This window comes from Vipera ursinii (genome assembly GCF_947247035.1).
Source record: "Vipera ursinii genome assembly, chromosome: 7".
Lineage (NCBI taxonomy): Eukaryota > Metazoa > Chordata > Lepidosauria > Squamata > Viperidae > Vipera > Vipera ursinii.
This window is the reverse complement of record NC_139521.1, coordinates 9,303,620-9,321,626: the sequence shown is the minus strand read 5'-3', so window position 1 is coordinate 9,321,626 and position 18,007 is coordinate 9,303,620. Positions and strand designations below refer to the sequence as shown.

Here is an 18,007-nt window from a genome sequence, read left to right as displayed (position 1 = left end):
CTCAATTTCAAACCCCTATTGTGGATTTCCAGGCATGATTGTGTGTTTTTTTTCTTAATTAAAGCAACATATCAAAAGTTTTCCACTCACCAACACTCCTAATCCCCTTAGTATTTATAATAATATTAATAATAATATTAATAATAATAGTTGAAAGGGACCTTGGAGGTCATCTAATCCAGGGGTCTTCAAACTCAGCCGTTTTATGACTCATGGACTTCAACTCCCAGAATTCCTCAGCCAGGCACACTGGCTGAGGAATTCTGGGAGTTGAAGTCCATGAGTCATAAAACGGCCGAGTTTGAAGACCCCTGATCTAGTCCAACCCCCTGCTCAGGCAGGAAACCCTGTATGCCATTTCAGACAAATGGCTGTCCAGTCTTTTCTTAAAAACTTCCAATGTTGGAGCATTCACAGCTTCTGGAGGCAAGTCTTTCCACTAATTAATTGTTCTAACTGTCAGGAAATTTCTCCTTAGTTCTAGGTTGCTTTTCTTTTTGGTCAGTTTCCATCCATTGCTTCTTGTCCTGTCTTCAGGCACTTTGGAAAATAGCTTGACTCCCTCTTCTTTGGGGCAGCCCCTGAGATATTGGAACGCTGCTATCATGTCCCCCCCCCTTGTCCTTCTCTTCATTAAACTAGACATACCCAATTCCAGCAACCGTTCCTTATATGTTTTAGCCTCCAACCCCCTAATCATCTTTGTTGCTCTTCTCTGTACTCTTTCTAGAGTTTCAACATCTTTTTTACATCGTGGTGACCAAAACTGGATGCAGTATTCCAAGTGTGGCCTTACCAAGGCATTGTAAAGTGGTATTAATTTTACGTGATCTTGAGTCTATCCCTCTGTTAATGCAGCCTAGCACTGATTTATGAAGCAACAGCATGATATTTTGGAACTAATACTTTAAGACCAAAAATTTATCGTATCAATGTTTCTTTGCTTTCACATACATAGACCTAACACCCTTAGCCTTTAAACATTACCTTTATAATCGTTGATTATGAAACTCCTTTCCGTATACCACTGCTCTTCTGTTCCCTTCTTCCTCCCTCTCATGATCTTCAAATTTACATGCTGCTTAACTTTAAAAAAAAAATTCCCCTAAAATAAAAGAACTCAAGGCTGTCTCAAAGGCCGGATTCTTTGGCTTTGGAAGATCTACAGGTGTTAGCAGTTGACTACCATCAGACTACAATAAGTTACTAACATTCTGTAAATACTTACATTCCCTTTATTGCTTTATATCCTTCTAAGGCCGAATCCTGGCATTAAACAGAGTTTAGATTTGGGAAATGACTCCTGGATCAACTAAAAACATTTCTATACTAGCAGTCTTGCAGCACTCTCTTATAAAAAATGTGGAACCAGCTTACCTTTACCAAAGACAATTTTACTGTTAATAAACTACAAAAACTACCATCTTTTGGGGTTGTACTGTCCAATCTTGACAATTGCCAGATGTGCAGATTTCAACTCCCAGAATGGCTGTTGCTAAACATTTTAGGAGTTGAAGTTCAGTTAGAAATAGCTAAGAAATGCTAGCAACATTTAATCTCTGACTACACACATCACAAGTGCTTTTGTAATAGCATGACGTTTGAAAGATTTGGAGCTATGATGATCATATCTGTTCTTTAACATGCATATATTTAGCTCACAGCCATCTAGACTGTTCAGACAATATGTCTAAACTTCATGCCTGCTTAATATAGTAAGTAATCAACACCATACTTGTAATATTTTCTGTTCTGTAAAGATGTGTACTTTCACACTACCTAATTTGCACAACGTACAATAATCTGTTGGAAAAACTCAAATGTATTTTAAATATTTTAAAACTGGAACCTCCAGATTTTCCTTTTGTCAGGCAGAGTGTTTTGGAGCCGGGATATAACTAAGGAAATAAGTAAAATAAATTATTTTATCTATTAAAATCATTTTCACAGAAATGAAGGACTCCTGCTTTTGTAATGCTGAGTAATGACAGTTCCAATATCTCAGGGGCTGCCACAAAGAAGAGGGAGCCAAGCTATTCTCCAAAGCACCTGAAAGCAGGACAAGAAGCAACGGATGGAAACTAGTCAAGGAGAGAAGCAACCTAGAACTAAGGAGAAACTTCCTGACAGTTAGAACAACTAACCAGAGGAACAACCTGCCTCCAGAGGTGGTGAATGCTCCAACACTGGAAACTTAAGAAGAGACTGGACAGCCATTTGCCTGAAATGGTATAGGGTTTCCTGCCTTAGCAGGGAGTTGGACTAGATGACCTCCAAGGTCCCTTCCAACATTATTATTACTACTACTACTACTACTACTACATATAGTGAATCTGTCACATAATGATGACATCTGGTGATTCATCCCACGTTCAGACACAAGCAATCATGGGATATCGTTAGCACCGCTGAACCATCATGACCATAGGAAAGCAATTAGGTATTCGATGCTGTGCTAAATTTTAGACAGCCATCAGGCTATGAATTCAGATTAAGAAAGCGGAGGATTATAAAGGGATAGGCCACCTTGGCTCTTTTATGACTCTTGGTCTCCCAGAATTCCTGAGCCAGCATAGGAATTCTGGGAGTTGAAGTCCACGAGTCATAAAAGAGCCAAGGTTCCCTACCCCTGGGATAGGGGGGGAAAAGGGGCTGAAAACAGACCAGAGGGAAAGGATAATGAGCTGCGCACGACCAGCACCTAAAACGGGTCTCCAAACTTGGCCCTTTTATGACTTGTGGACTTCAACCCCCAGAATTCCTCAGCCACGCACGCTGGCTTTAGCAATTCTGGGAGTTGAAGCCCACCAGTCACAAAAGGGCCAAGTTGGGAGACCAGCCCCTGACCTAAAAAAAAAAAAAAACTTTAATTCGCGCCTTCTCCATCTTACAATCTTTCCGCAGCTCCTCGATTCTCTCCGCCAACTCAAGGGTTAACTTGCCGCGCTCCCCACTTCCGACGTCCTCGGCTCACCCTCCAGCAGCCAATCAGCGTAACGGACGCCGAGAAAGACGTCATCTTCCCGCGCCCCGCCTGGCCAAGAGAGGCATGGCTGGCTGTTTGCGGCCGGCGACGATGCCGTGGCCTCGCCGGGCTGGGATCGCTCGATCTCCTGGGACGGAAGGGAAGGATCCCGGATTCCCTGGCTGATCTCGGCCAGATCTCGGCCTCCCAGTCCTAAGTTTCCCCGAGCCGTGGAGGTCGGAGGGCTTCTTCGCCCTGCTTAAGCGCCCGGAGGCGCCCGCTTGCCCGGGGATAGACCGTTTGCACTGCCGCCATTTGGAGGACTGAAGCGGGTGGGGGTAAAAAAACGGGTCTTCCAAGGGTTTTTTTGGGGGGGGACGCCGCGATATGTCTGCCGCCCCCGCTAAATCCCCAGCCGGGGTGCCGGCTTTCTGCCAGCAAGCCTGGGCGCAGGTGTTGGCGAAGGTGAAGCGGGCGGTGGTCTTCATGGACTCGGCTTGCGCGGAAAGCCTCCACTGGGCTTTGGGTGGGGTCGGGCAGCTCTTGCAAGCCGGAGCCCTCGACGTCAAGGAGTTCTCCAGCTTCGAATCCGGCGGGGCCGAGCAAGCCAAGGCCGTCTTCGTGGTCAGCACCTTGCTGAAAGGCCGGACGGTGGACACCATTCGCGACGTGGTCAGCCTCAGCCGCTTCCAGTACTGTGTGGTTTTCACTGGGGTCAGCCACACCGTCCACTTGCAAGCCTACAATACCCCAGCCGGGCCTGAGGCTGACAGCTCGGGGCTGGCCGTCTTCCAACAGTTCGAGGAGAAGCTTTGCCAGTGGATGGGCAACATGAACTACACGGCCGAGGTGCGCCACGCCGCCTTGTTTCTGGCCCCCGTGGTCCTACCCCACCTCTTTGTGATGCCGGCCTTTTCCAACCTTTTCCCCATGCTGGCGGAGGATTTGGCCCGGATCAATAGCGGGCGACCGGAGAAGAAAAAAATTGCTCACCTGAGCGACGTGGACTTCTCCGCTCTGCCTTCCGACTTGCAGCTTGCCATCCGATCGCTGGTGTCGGATCTCAACACCTTCTTTGAGTATCTTGGCGTTCGGGAGGAATGCTTCGCCCTTGGACCGCTGAGCAAGATTATTGCAGGGGATCTGGCCAATTATTCCCAGGCCAAGGTCAGGAGGAAAAACGCGCCGAATAAAGCTTCTATCGTTTTTGTGGATCGGACGCTAGATTTGACAGGTAAGAAGAAGAAACCCAGATGTTTATTTTAAAATGCTGTCGAGCTGGCCTAAAGAAAACACTCTTTGATTTCTGACAGATGAAGAGGTACTACGGGTGTGTTCGCTGTTTTTGAGTTATTTTTAATCCCATCTTTATATTTTTATAAATAAGTAAATGTGCATCTTTAATGTTTGTGTTCCATGAAGAACAGACATTCTCTTCTTTACAGGGCAACCAGGCAAGTTGTACTAAACATCATTTCCAAAAAGTAATAAAAAATAATAATCTATATCTGGGCATCCGGTCTTATGACTCCATTAGGAACACAATTGGATGGCTCGGAGCCTGTTGGCCTTCCAAAAGGGCATGAGCGTCAAGCATTAGATCTAGGCTGCTAGTGGAGTCTCATAAGTACGCTTTGGAGGCCGTGAACGGTTTGTGATATGTTTTAGCTCTTGTATTCTATCATGATTGCCTTAACTGTACATTTCTTTTATTTTTAATTGGTTTTTGGGTTCCTTGTAATTGCCTGAAGTTACTGAATTAAGTTGCGTGCTGTATGTTTATTTTCTAAATAAATAAATTTGGTAGCTCAACAATTTTGATTGCTCCCTCTCTGGAAAAAAAAAGTTGGGACTTATTTGCCTATTGTATAATAACCATGCCTTAGTCTTGAACGAGGTAAAGAATGCAATGTCTTCCCTCAGTATAGAAAAAGGTTATGATAACCGTAGCACTTCTTTGTTATATGTAATCTAAATTAACATTTCTCCATCCAAATGAATGGAATATTATCCCTAAGTAATCAAATGTTTTTCCGTCACTAATTTGTTGCCATTAATAATGAGTGAAAGTCAGAACTTTTTTTTTTAAAAAAAGATAAATTTTATTTATAAATTAGAATAAAGAAATGGCAAACACCTAACTGCACTAAGAAAAAAAAATCCCACGTACAATTAACAAAGCAATACTTAAACTGAAAGAAAAAAAATAACTTAAAAGGCGTATCATACATTAAATCGGGGGTAGGCAACCTTGGCTCTTTTATGACTTGTGGACTTCAACTCCCAGAATGCTGGCTCAGGAATTCTGGGCATTGAAGTCCACGAGTCATAAAAGAGCCAAGGTTGCCTACCCCTGCACTAAATAAATAAACTTAAAATATTGTGAAAAAAAATTCAAAAGTATGACACAAAACTTCTGTTTATGTTACAGGTAGTCCTCGACTTATGACTACAATTGAGCCCAAAATTCCTGTTGCTAAGTGAGACAGTTAAGTAAGTTTTGCCCCGATTTTACGATTTTCCTTGTCACAACTGAATCACTGCAGTTGTTAAGTGAGTAACACGGTGGTTACGTGAGTCTGGCTTCCCCTTTGACTTGGCTTGCCAGAAGGTCGCAAAAGGTGACGATCACATGACCCCGGGACACTGCGACCGTCATAAATACAGGCCAGTTGCCAAGCGTCCCAGTTTTGATCACATGACCACAGGGTGCTGCAACATTCATGTGAAAAAAAGGTTTTAAGTCACTTTTTTCAGTGCTGTTGTAACTTTGAACGGTCACTAAACTACCTGTTCCTCATATTATAATAGGATTGATACAAAATATTGTAAAGTATCAAAATCTGTTTCATACTTCCTGGTTCATCCTTTTGATTAGTAGAAAATATTGATCATATATTTCTTGAAAGCCATTAACCTCTGGAATATCACTATAATATCACTTTCTCAGTATAATTCTTTTAGCCACCCACTATTGTCGTATTCTAGGGTCACGTGATCCCCTTTTGTGACTTTCTGACAAGTAAAGTCTAGGGCAGGGGTAGGCAACCTCGGCTCTTTTATGACTCATGGACTTCAACTCCCAGAATTCCTGAGTCAGCATAGCTGACTCAGGAATTCTGGGAGTTGAAGTCCATGAGTCATAAAAGAGCCGAGGTTGCCTACCCCTGGTCTAGGGGAAAACCAGATTCGCATAACTATGTTATGCTAAATTAACAGCTGCAATGGTTCACTTAACACCTGTGGCAAGAAGGGTTGTAAAATGGGGGCAAAACGTACTGAACAACTGGCTCACTTAACAACAGGAATTTGGGGCTCAATTGTGGTCGTAAGTCGAGGATTACCTGTACCGCATGATACTTTATAAAAATCACATGACTATATCATATGGATCAATGAACCCTCTGATTTCTTATACTTCCAGCAAAGGAAATCTGATGTTCATCTTTTCAAATACGTATTTTTTGAAAGGCCAATGCATTTTAAATATAATTGTTGATGAGTCGAAAGTTACCCTCACGTCAGTAAATACTGTTTAAATCCTCTGGTGGAGGCTTTGGCAGATATTCCTGTCAGAACTTTTAAGTTTTTGATACCGTAATTTACATAAAAATAATAAAGTACATAATTTACATAAAAATATATAATTTAAAAAATACATAGTTTACATAAAAATAATAAAATGCAGCATTAACCTTGTGAACTCTCAGGCTTCCTCATTCTGTTATATATTCAAGATGGGCAGTATTTAATATTTTATTATGTATATGTAGGGGTGTGGGTCCATACATATGTTATTTATAGTATGTTTTAGGTATGTGTCGTGTATGTGTTTCACTTTGAGAGCGGGCAACTAAATTTCATTTTTGATGTGTGCCGTTATGCCCACAGTAAAAAATGACAATAAAGATTATCTTATCTAATTTACTGCATTAGCAATTTTTGATCTTTGCAGTATTGGTCACAGTTTTTAACGCTCTTCTCAAACCAATAATTGACCATGGTAGAATGACCAAATCATTGTGCAAAAATGTCAAAATATGTCTCTTAGATAGCTTAGGGAAGTGGAACTCTTTAACAAAATTAATATGCCATATCTCTGTAATTTTATAGACATTAAATCAAAATAGTGCAAGGAATTATCCTTCCTATATTACAGAAATTGAATCACTTAGTTGGCTACAGGAATCACATCTGATTTTCATACCAGGGTTACTATAAAATTTATACATCAATAGTAAGAATCTCTTGTCAGAGATAAGTGCTACCAATTTCTTTTTTCATAGATTGTCTCTGGAGACTAAATCAAAATCAAAAATCTAAATCAAAAGTTACATGAAATGGAATTTTAAAGCCTTGGGTGGATTTCTCTATCAAGTGATATATTTGCTTGATCTTCAGTATCTTCTTTCCTAAAGACAGCTTGTTCCAGTGATAAAACACTGTTTTTGTCTAGATGAGGGGTGTGGTAGCATTTTTGCATCTTAAAAATGGAGATTACTGCCTATAATTTTAATAAGCATTGTCGAGCTACTGTGTCAAATGTAGTTTCCCTCGTAAAGTTTGATCCTCCTTCTCCGAAAATATATTTATTCTGGAAACAGTGAGATGAGAGAAGGAGATGATCTTGTTTGTGTTCCATTTTATGCTGTACTCAGGAAGTAAGTTTTAATAATTGTTGTTGTTCTAGTGGTTTGAAAATCCCAATTCAATCAATCTTGTTTGGCAGACGATCGTCATCTTTTGCTTGTTTCTTATGTAGGATTTTGCATTTGCGTTTGTCCTTTGTGTGTCGTTGTTTTTCCTTTCCCATTCTTATGGCATGAACTAATTGCTTCCAGCAGTTGTGTTTTTTTGGCAACACTTAAAACCTGAGAGAAAAACAGAGAAATGTTCCCTTAGATATGCTACTCATGAAGGTTAAGAGAGGAGAAGAACGTTGAAAATATTTAATCTCCTCAGGATCATACCAAGGAAAACATACACTTATTACCATATTTCACCAACTCTGCTGCTGAAAACTATAAAGATTTTAATTCTGTTTGGAGCAGGTTGGGATTTCATAACTCATGACAACTATGGGCCTATATCAACTTATATTTGGATCTAAACATTTATTTGATACCTGCTAGATAAAGGGACGCGGTGGCTCAGTGGGTTAGGACGCTGAGCTTGTCGATCGGAAGGTCGGCAGTTTGGCGGGTCGAATCCCGAGTGCCGCGTAACAGAGTGAGCGCCTGTTCCTCGTCCCAGCTTCTGCCAACCTAGCAGTTCGAAAGCACGTAAAAATGCAAGTAGAAAAATAGGGACCAATCCAGTGGGAAGGTAACAGCGCTCCGTGCGCCTTTGGCGTCTAGTCATGCTGGCCACATGACCACGGAGATGTCCTCGGACAAGTGCTGGCTCTTTGGCTTTGAAACGGAGATGAGCACCGGCCCCTAGAGTCGGAAACGACTAGCACGCATGCGCGGGGGAACTTTTACCTTTACCTTAGACTCTAGATGGCATACACAGTTAATATCAGGTACAAAGAACCCCTCCATAAAACTGTTAAAATGGTTAAATATCAATATCCATTGTCTAATTCAGGGGTAGGCAACCTTGGCTCTTTTATGACTTGTGGACTTCAACTCCCAGAATTCCTGAGCCAGAATAACTCAGCTTGGAAACCTTTCCTTTTCCCCTCAGCATGGTTGGCTCAGGAATTCTGGGAGTTGAAGTCCACGAGTCATAAAAGAGCCAAGGTTGCCTATCCCTGGTCTAATTCATAAATAATTGAATTCATCAGTATATGAGACAGAAGATGATCCCATTTCTAGGGTCCCTTCAGGCCATCCAGCTCTGATCTCTGATACTCTGAAAGTAAATCTGGCCTTGGGAATGGGGGAAGATGGAGAAATAGCAATTCAGGCCTGAAAAGTAGAAAGCTTGGGGAAAATAAAATAAAATAATCCCATGTCAGTTTTCCTGGGATATAAAATGGAAGAAAGAGAAGCTCTGCCAGGCTTTCAAACTTCTTTTATTCTTTCCTCTGAGATTGATTATTTTATTATTTATTTTTTTGCATTTGATTTACTGTTACGGCAGAATCGTTTTTAAGAAGCCATTTGTAAGATGATTTCCTTTGTTGAGGATTAGTTTTAGGAAATACTCCACTACATTAGAGAGATACGTGACTACTTTTCATTGGGATGATTTTGGTTTTGGTTTTTTTGCACCCCAGGAGCTGTTGGGCATCATGGTGACAACTTAGCAGAGAAGATTCTGTCTATACTTCCCAAGTTACCAGGTCATGCAAATGATGTGATGGTCAATATGGTGGAGCTCACAAGCCTGCACGCTAATGAGAAGAATTGCAATATTATAGCTCCCGGCTGCTTGGCACAACCAACGTAAGACTGAATTTGTTTGAAATGTGGAGTGGGGTTGGCAGTGGAGGAGAAAAGATGATTATGAGGATATCTATCCGAAGCTAATCCCGATTCAAAAACTCTTTTATTGTAGCACGAGAAATAAGTTTTATATGCAGATTCCCTTGCTAATTGAAACCCCAAATGCATGCATCCACGTTGGGATTCTGACTCTACATTATGCATTTGTTTGCTAGAGATTTCTTGTTTCTCGTGGATCAAGTATGGGATTGATCATGTAATCATTTGGACATTGCTGTTGGAAACAGTTCTTAAACTACTACAAACAAACAATCCAAAAGTAGACTAATTCATGTTAGCTCTTGATATTTCTCTCTTGTTCTGTTAACTTTCTGCCTTACCTCCCCATAAGGAAGAGTTTTAACTCTTTGCTTATTTTTGTAGAATGTAAGCAATTTACCGCTCCGGCACATGAGGTTCCATAGTTCTGTCTAAATAGGCTTAGAAGAATCCTATAGCTGGAATTGGGAGCTATTAGCATAAACAGTAAACAGTGTTTAGTTGAATGCTCCAATTGATGCATAACAGTAATTGATAGATGCATTAAGTTCTGAAATCATGCTCACTGTGATGGTTTTTGCTTTTCTTTATTCAAAGAGAAAGGTTGCAGTTAGAGCAAGCTCAGCCAAATGCAAAGATTAGATGAGATGAGGATGATAACGAATTTGTGAGAACAGTGTCTGTTCAGACTGGCTGGGATAATTGGGCTTATCTTCAGGGCCTTTCGTATAATGAAATCAGAGTGACCCTCCACTCCACTATCAAAGCAGCTGGAGTTTGAATGATGGCGAAACATTTGTCCTGCTTCCTATGCCAAGCTTTATTTTAATACTAGATCCTCAGATGCTATGTCTTCAAGAAGTCATACCAAGCATAAGACTTAATTTTGATCGGCTAGAAGAGTGAGGAAGATTCTCAGGAATGACTCACACCCTGGACGGTATCTCTTTACTCTCCTACCATCCGGTAGGAGATATAGGAATATAGCCAGCCGTACCAACAGGCTGAAAAATAGCTTTTATCCGTGGGCTGTTAGGCTTTTCAATGGGACATAATCTTATGCAGAATTGACTTGGGAGGCCGGTGTGTGGTGTAGTTGGTTCACACGGTGTGGTAGGATGGAGGGTTTGTTGTCACTGTGTGTTGGGGGGAGAGAGCACGGGGGGAGGCTCAGCTAGTCTCAATGTACACATGTTGTACTTTGACAATAAAGGTTTATTATTATTATTATGACAAGATCATCCAGTACTGTGATACAGAATTTGACAGCTTCTGTTCCCTCTCAAGAGAGGAAAATGCTGATAGTGACTAGAAAAACATAAGACAGAGGCAGGTTAAGTAGCACGTTCTTACGTCTAAGGTCAGAAGAAAAGCAGATGTCAAAGAATGGATGAGAAAAAGAAAGGGATGGGAAAAAATGGGTCTGAAGAAATAGTAGGCCAAGAAAACAAGAGCCACAGAAAGGCTTTTGAAGGGGGAATGGTCTTTTCTCACTGGATATGCTTCTGTTGTGTCACACTATATAATGCCTATAATTTTCAGCCAGCATGACCGACGAATATTCTGTCTGCAGTTGATATGACTAGTAGCTCAACTTGTGTGAAATCTGCAAAGTTGGGTATGATCATTAACAAGAAAACTGGGACCGGTAGAAGATCTAAAGAAATCTAAAATAGTAACAAAGACTGAGAATATATAAGGATTCATAAGACCAGCAAGTGAAAGTTTAAAGTTCAGATATTAATTTGAGATTACTTGCTGAAAGCTTAGTTGCAATCTCCTGGTTACATAGGATTGTTATTTTGCCTCATTGAGCAACCTTCTCTTAATTCCTTCATTTCAATAATTTTATTGCATTTTACATACACGTGAAAGCAACATAAACTATCACTCAAACAAATGCTTGAGTAAAAAGAGAATAGGGATAGAACCATGAAAAAGTTTTTTTAAAAAAGGAAAGAAAAGCACAAATATATACAAAGAATGATTTCCAACTTCTTCTTCCCAAGGATACAGAGAACACTGGCTTAAAGTTTATAATAACATTTCCATTTCCCCCAAAATAAATTTTAAAAAGTTCCCCTTTTTAAATTTTAACAATAATAAACATATGTCAAAATTTGATTGACCATCATTGCCAGTTCTGTCATCTTTATTAACCATCCAACACTGAGCATACTACAGTTCTGCTCTTATCATTGTGTGTGTGTGTGTGTGTGTGTAAAACAATAAAATACAATGTAATTTTTCCACTTTTATCCATTAATCCTAAAAAAAAGTTTCCAGTCTGAGTTGTACACTAATTTTCAAAATATTTTGAATTACATTATTAGTTTCCCTCCAGTATTATTTAGTCCTTTTACAAGTCCACCAAAAGTGATAAAAGGTGATAAAATAAAAGATAAAACTGATAAAATTTGAACGTTGCATTTCCAACAACTATTTGGGGATCCTTGATGTATTTTAGCCAATTTAGGATAAATACAATCTAAAGACATCATTTTAGAATAGAATAGAATTCTTTATATATTTTTATATATTTTATATATTTTTTCAACCCTGGTCCTATCAAATCTTAGTGGAGAAACTGCTCAAGAAAGCTTCCTTGACAAATATACTTCGGAAGCAGAACGTTCCGGTTGATCTAAAATGATAGTAGATTTGTTAGTAACATAGCTAGGGACTTGAATTAAGGCTCCTAAAAATTCAGATTGGATGGAACATTTGTTAAATTTATTAGCAAATCTCAGATTTTAAAGCCTTTTCTAATTTATTTCAGAGGGTATACAGTGACGTGAAAAAGAAAGTACATATCAGGACATAGTAAAAATCTTAGCAGTTCTTAAAAGTAGATAAATCCAACCTCAGAGGAACAGCACAACACATGACACCATGTCATCGTTTATTTCGCAAAAAGAAAGTCAAAATGGAGAAGCCATGAGTGAAAAACGAGGTACAACTTTGCTGATTCCATAGGCATGAAGAGGCTAAGTAGTAGCCAGATGCTGTTACTCAAGTGCCCTGATCAATTGATTATTAGCACGTCCAACTACCTCTGTAAAAGCCTGCAGTTTTAGGAGTTTTCTGGTCTCTAGCATTGAGGTGTGTGTTAACAAAAGGCCAAAGTGCAAAGACCTCAGCAATGATCTTAGAAAAAAGCAATTGTTGCTGCCCATCAACCTGGGAAGGGTTGTAAACCCACTTCCAAAAACAATTTAAAGTCCATCATTCTGTAGCGAGTAAGATTATTCACAATTGGAAAACATTTCAAGACAGTTACCGATCTTCCCAGGAGCGGGTCCCAGCAAATTTACCCCAAGTTCAGACCATGCAATGCACAGAGAAAGACTTAGTTAGCAAGCCTGAGTTAGCATGTTAAATACTAAGAGTTCATGACAGTAACAATTTTTAAAAAATAAATAAGACCGAACAAGTATGGTTTCTTTGGAAGAGTTCCCAGCAGAAAGCCTCTTCTCTCTAAAAAGAACATGGCAGCACAGCTTAGGTTTGCAAAGTTGCAAATCACAAGACTTCTGGAACACTCTCCTTTCGCCAGACAAGATCAAAGGGGAGATGTTCGCCATAATGTAAGGTGCCACATTTGGCGAAATCCAAACCCAAGGTATCAGCACAAACATCTCGTACCAACCGTCGAGCACAGCGGTGGAGGGATGATGGTTTGGGCTTGTTTGGCAGCCATAAGACCAGGTCACCTTGCAGTCACTAAGTTGACCAAGAACTCCGCTGCATACCATCGCATTTGAGAATCTAATGTGAGGCCATCTGTCCAACAGCTAAAAAGCTTGGCCAGCAATGGGTCATGCAATAGGACAGCGATGGCGAACCTTTTAGAGGCCAAGTGCCTCAAAACTACTCCTGCCCCTGCTCTGCCCCTCCCAGCCCGGCCCTGCTCCGTCCCCACCCCGCCCACCCGCAGGGCCACTCACCACCTCCATGGCCTGCTGCAGATCGCCCAGGCAGCCCAGCAACACCATGGTGGCCACGGCCTCAGCCCGCACCCCACAGCATCAGCTGCACGTGACGGGGCACGATGGCAGAGTCTTCTCCCCGCTGCCCGGCTGCCATGTCGTTAGCTATGCTGCTCCGCATGGGGCGCGCTCGGGACGACTCTCCCCCAGGGGGGCTGCTGGTGAAGAAGGGGCCGCAGGGAGAGGCAGGGCTGGGGCAATGGCGCGCGTACCCACAGAGAGGGCTCTTGAGTGCCGCCTCTGGCACGCGTGCCATAGGTTCCCCACCACTGCAATAGGACAGTGATTCCAAGCCCATCAGCAAATCTACAGAAGAGGATCGAGGTGTTGCAATGGCCCAAAGTCCAGTGGCAGGATCTGAAGAGAGCTGTGCATAAACAAATTGCCCACAAACTGCAATCAACTGAAGCAACTTTGTAAGGAAGAGTGGGCCAAAATTCTCAACAGCAACGTTGAGAGCCTGTTGGAAGTCCTTCAGAAAACGATTATTGTTGTTGTTAGCAGTGAAGTCATTTTCCGACCCATCGTGACCCCATGGACAACGTTCCTCCAGGCCTTCCTGTCCTCCACCATCTTCTGGAGTCCATTTAAGCTCACGCCTACTGCTTCAGTGATTCCATCCAGCCACCTCATCCTCTGTCATCCCTTTCTTCTCTTGCCCTCCATCTTTCCCAGCATGAGGCTCTTCTCCAGCGAGTCCTTCCTTCTCATTAGGTGGCCAAAGTATTTGAGTTTCCATTTCAGGATCTGGCCTTCTGAAGAGCAGTCAGGGTTGATCTCCTCTAGGACTGACCGGTTTGATCGCCTTGCAGTCCAAGGGACTCGCAGGAGTCTTCTCCAGCACCATAGTTCAAAGGCTTCAATTCTTTGGCGCTCAGCCTTTCTTATGGTCCAGCTTTCACTGCCATACATTGCAACTGGGAAGTCCACAGCCTTGACTATACGCCTTTTGTTGACAGGGTGATGTCTCTGCTTTTTAGCATGCTGTCTAGATTTGCCATGGCTTTCCTCCCCAGGAGCAAGCGTCTTTTAATTTCTTGGCTACAGTCCCCATCTGCAGTGATCTTGGAGCCCAGGAAAATAAAATCTGTCACTACCTCCATTTCTTCCCCAAAGCGATTATTACTTAAAAGTTATTGCTGCTAAAAGTCAACCCAGTTCTACACGCTGTTGAATCATAAGGTGTACTTCGTTTTTTTCACACACGGTTTTTCCATTTTGGCTTTCTTTTTGTAAGACAACGACGTGGTGCAATGTGTCAGGTGTTGCTGTTCGTCTGAGTGTATTTACCTACCTTTAAGAACTGCTAAGGATCAGATGATTTTTACTATGTTCTGAGACATTCAACCGTAAGACTCAAAAAGGGGTGTATTTTCTTTTCCACATGAGCGTAGCTGATAAAGTTGGCTTCTTTCTACAGCTTATTCCATTTTAACTTTTTTAAAATTTAGATTTGTATCTAAAACATCTGGAATTACTTATATAGATTTTTTTTTTAAAAAAGGCAGAGTGAATATTTATGACTAGAATACTGATATAAAGCAGAATCTTTCCTTAAACCCAGAAAAAATATCACTAATGAAGAGTGCTGAATGCTTTCAAAGATATTGGACTTTTAGGACAATCAGATACGGTAACAAATAAGGCAAGAATATTGTCATATTTCTACTTGTAGCTAGAATTACTGCTGAAATGTTCCTCAAGGACCAATTAGTTACAAGCAGACTTGGGTTTGTTTGAAAAACTATTTTAAAATGTCTTTCTTCTTTAGACAGAACTGTTTATAACCCTGACCTCAATAACCAGCCAGTGCAGTGTTGTAGCTACTAATTAAGTAGCTGTGAAATAATATGACGGTAGCGAAATTGCGAGTCCCTTGGACTGCAAGGCGATCAAACCACTCAGTCCTAGAGGAGATCAACCCTGACTGCTCTTTAGAAGGCCAGGTCCTGAAGTTGAAACTCAAATACTTTAGCCAAGTAATGAGAAGGAAGCACTCACTGGAGAAGTGCCTAATGCTGGGAAAGATGGAGGGCAATAGAAGAAGGGGACGACAGAGAATGAGGTGGTTGGATGGAGTCACTGAAGCAGGAGGCGTGAGCCTAAATGGACCCCAGAAGATGGTAGAGGACAGGAAGGCCTGGAGGAACGTTGTCCATGGGGTCACAATGGGTTGGACACGACTTCGCAGCTAACAACAACAACAAAGCAAAATCGAGTGTGGCACAATGGCTCAGCGGTTAAAGACACTGAGCTTGTCAGCATGAGAATTAATAGCCCAGGTTCGAGATCCAAGGTCCACGCCACGGGGCAGTTCCCGTTCATTGCCCCAGCTCCTGTTCAGCTACCAGTTCGAAAGCATGCAGATGCAAGTAGATTGATAGGTACCACTTCAGTGGGTAGGTAACAGCGTTCTGTGCGCCTTTGGGTGCATAGTCATGCTGGTCACATGACCATAGAAATTGTCTTTGGACAGCATTAGCTCCCTTGGCCAAGAAATGGAGAAGAAAGAGCACCTAGCTAGTGTCAGACACGACTGAGAGGAAAACTTTTACCTTTAGCAAAATGGACAACATATCCTACGTTGGTGGTCTGTTCCAAAGTATTGCTGAGTCAAAATTGTGGAAGGTCATACTAGATCAAAAACAAACCTACCGTACAATAGTTCAGCCTGCCCTTCTCTTGATCCTCGCTATTGTTCTGTTTGCCATTGTTCCTGTAGGACACAGATGGTCAACATGTGGCCCTCTAAAGTTAGTGAACTCCAGTTAAAAAAGTAAAGGTAAAGGTTCCCCCGCACATGCGTGCTAGTCGTTTCCGACTCTAGGGGCCGGTGCTCATCTCCGTTTCAAAGCCGAAGAGCCAGCGCTTGTCCGAGGACGTCTCCGTGGTCATGTGGCCGGCATGACTAGACGCCAAAGGCGCACGGAGCGCTGTTACCTTCCCACCGTAGTGGTCCCTATTTTTCTACTTGCATTTTTACGTGCTTTCGAATTGCTAGGTTGGCAGAAGCTGGGACGAGTAACAGGCGCTCACTCTGTTACGTGGCACTTGGGATTCGACCCGCCAAACTGCCGACCTTCTGATCGACAAGCTCAGCGTCCCAACCCACTGAGCCACCGCATCCCTGTACTCCAGTTACTATTAGTCTAACTCAGCATGGTTAGGGACGGAGTGGACTGCAGTACTAAATCACTTGGGGAGCAGTTCTGCTCTGAAGCCTTCACAGTTACTTACCCATACTTTTTATGGAATAATCAATCCAAGCAATAGAAAGGCCAAGATCTACTTTTACTGTTAGAATCTCTTGTGTGTTTTTCTTCCTTCCTTCCTTCCTTCCTTCCTTCCTTCCTTCCTTCCTTCCTTCCTTCCTTTCTTTCTTTCTTTCTTTCCTTCTTTTTTATTTTATCCCATAAAGCACATATTGACTTTTGGAGGTATTCTCTGGCTTTCTCAATTTCCCAAGGTGCATTAGCAATAATGTTCCAACCCATCTTCTGAGGCAAAGGTTGAACATCTGGTATCTCTACCTTTCCAGGCAGGGCTATAATTTGCATTGAACGATCCTAAGAGTTATTTTGCTGGTATGTGAAATTAAAGCTAACTGTCCCTTTGCTTGTAATAATTTGCTTTACTTTGCCAAGTCTTTTGTCTTCGCTATCGGTACCGAGACTGATCTTGTCCCATTGTGTTGCTTAGTACGGTACAACGTATTTCCGTACTTGATGCAGACTCCTACGTGCCCTAATCCCCTTGCATTGTTAGCTGACGTTTGCGTTAAAACATTACGGCAACGGCCCTCAGAGGAGACTTCCTTTTTCTCTTTCTTACTGTTTTACACTGAAATAAAGACAAATTTTAGCCAGTCTCTTGGTAGAAACCTCGAAGAGTTAAAAAATCTGACTTAGGACTGTTTCCAAAGAAGGTTGTCGAAAAGGCCCTTTTGTAATGGTTCTCAGCATCTCCCCTGTTCTCTTGTGACTTGAACCTCTGAATTCATTCTGATTCTGCAGAAGCTGAAGCAGCTATTAATTCTGACCAGTGTTTATAGCCTTACGAAATTATAAAGGCACTAAAGTTCATCTTCTTGCTTAATTGTAATTAGGCTGCTCCTTTGTTCCACTGCTTTTAATTTACTGCAAGTATAGTAGTTCTGTTCTCTCACTGAGTATATATATGTTTAAACATATGTGTGCTTTTATTAGATTTCTGCCTTCCTGTGTGAATTCAAGGAGCTTATACAACGCTTCCTCTTTCGATATTATGTCTTATAACAATTCTGTGAAATTACGAATAGAAAGATGAAGCTTGTCTTTGGAATTTAATGGGAAAAGACTCGGAAAAAGAAATGTGAACTTTGATGCTATATAATATCTTGGCGGCAGCAAGATTACTTTACGCACCAAAATGGAAGGATGCTTCAGTCCCCACAATGAAGGAATGGCTGCAAACGTTGATGGAATTATTTATTTATTTATTTATTTATTTGATTTATATACTGCCCTTCTCCCGAAGGACTCAGGGCGGTGTACAGGGCAATAAAAATAAGAATACAGGATACAAGATTTAAAGTTAAATGATTGTGCCCAATGTAGTAAGTTAGTTAAAAATAAATTAGCAGA

At 41.6% G+C, this 18,007-nt stretch overlaps 1 protein-coding gene across 1 annotated transcript in view; it reads left to right on the top strand.

Moving 5' to 3' along the window:
• The first annotated feature begins 3,052 nt into the window (after positions 1-3,052).
• SCFD2 (sec1 family domain containing 2) overlaps positions 3,053-18,007 on the top strand; it is a 164,380-nt gene continuing 149,425 nt past the window's right edge. The window contains exons 1-2 of the mRNA XM_083367903.1: positions 3,053-4,199; positions 9,189-9,357. Of these exons, the coding sequence (XP_083224029.1) occupies positions 3,353-4,199; positions 9,189-9,357 (1,016 nt within the window). The 5' untranslated portion in view covers positions 3,053-3,352. The remainder of the gene's footprint in view (positions 4,200-9,188; positions 9,358-18,007) is intronic.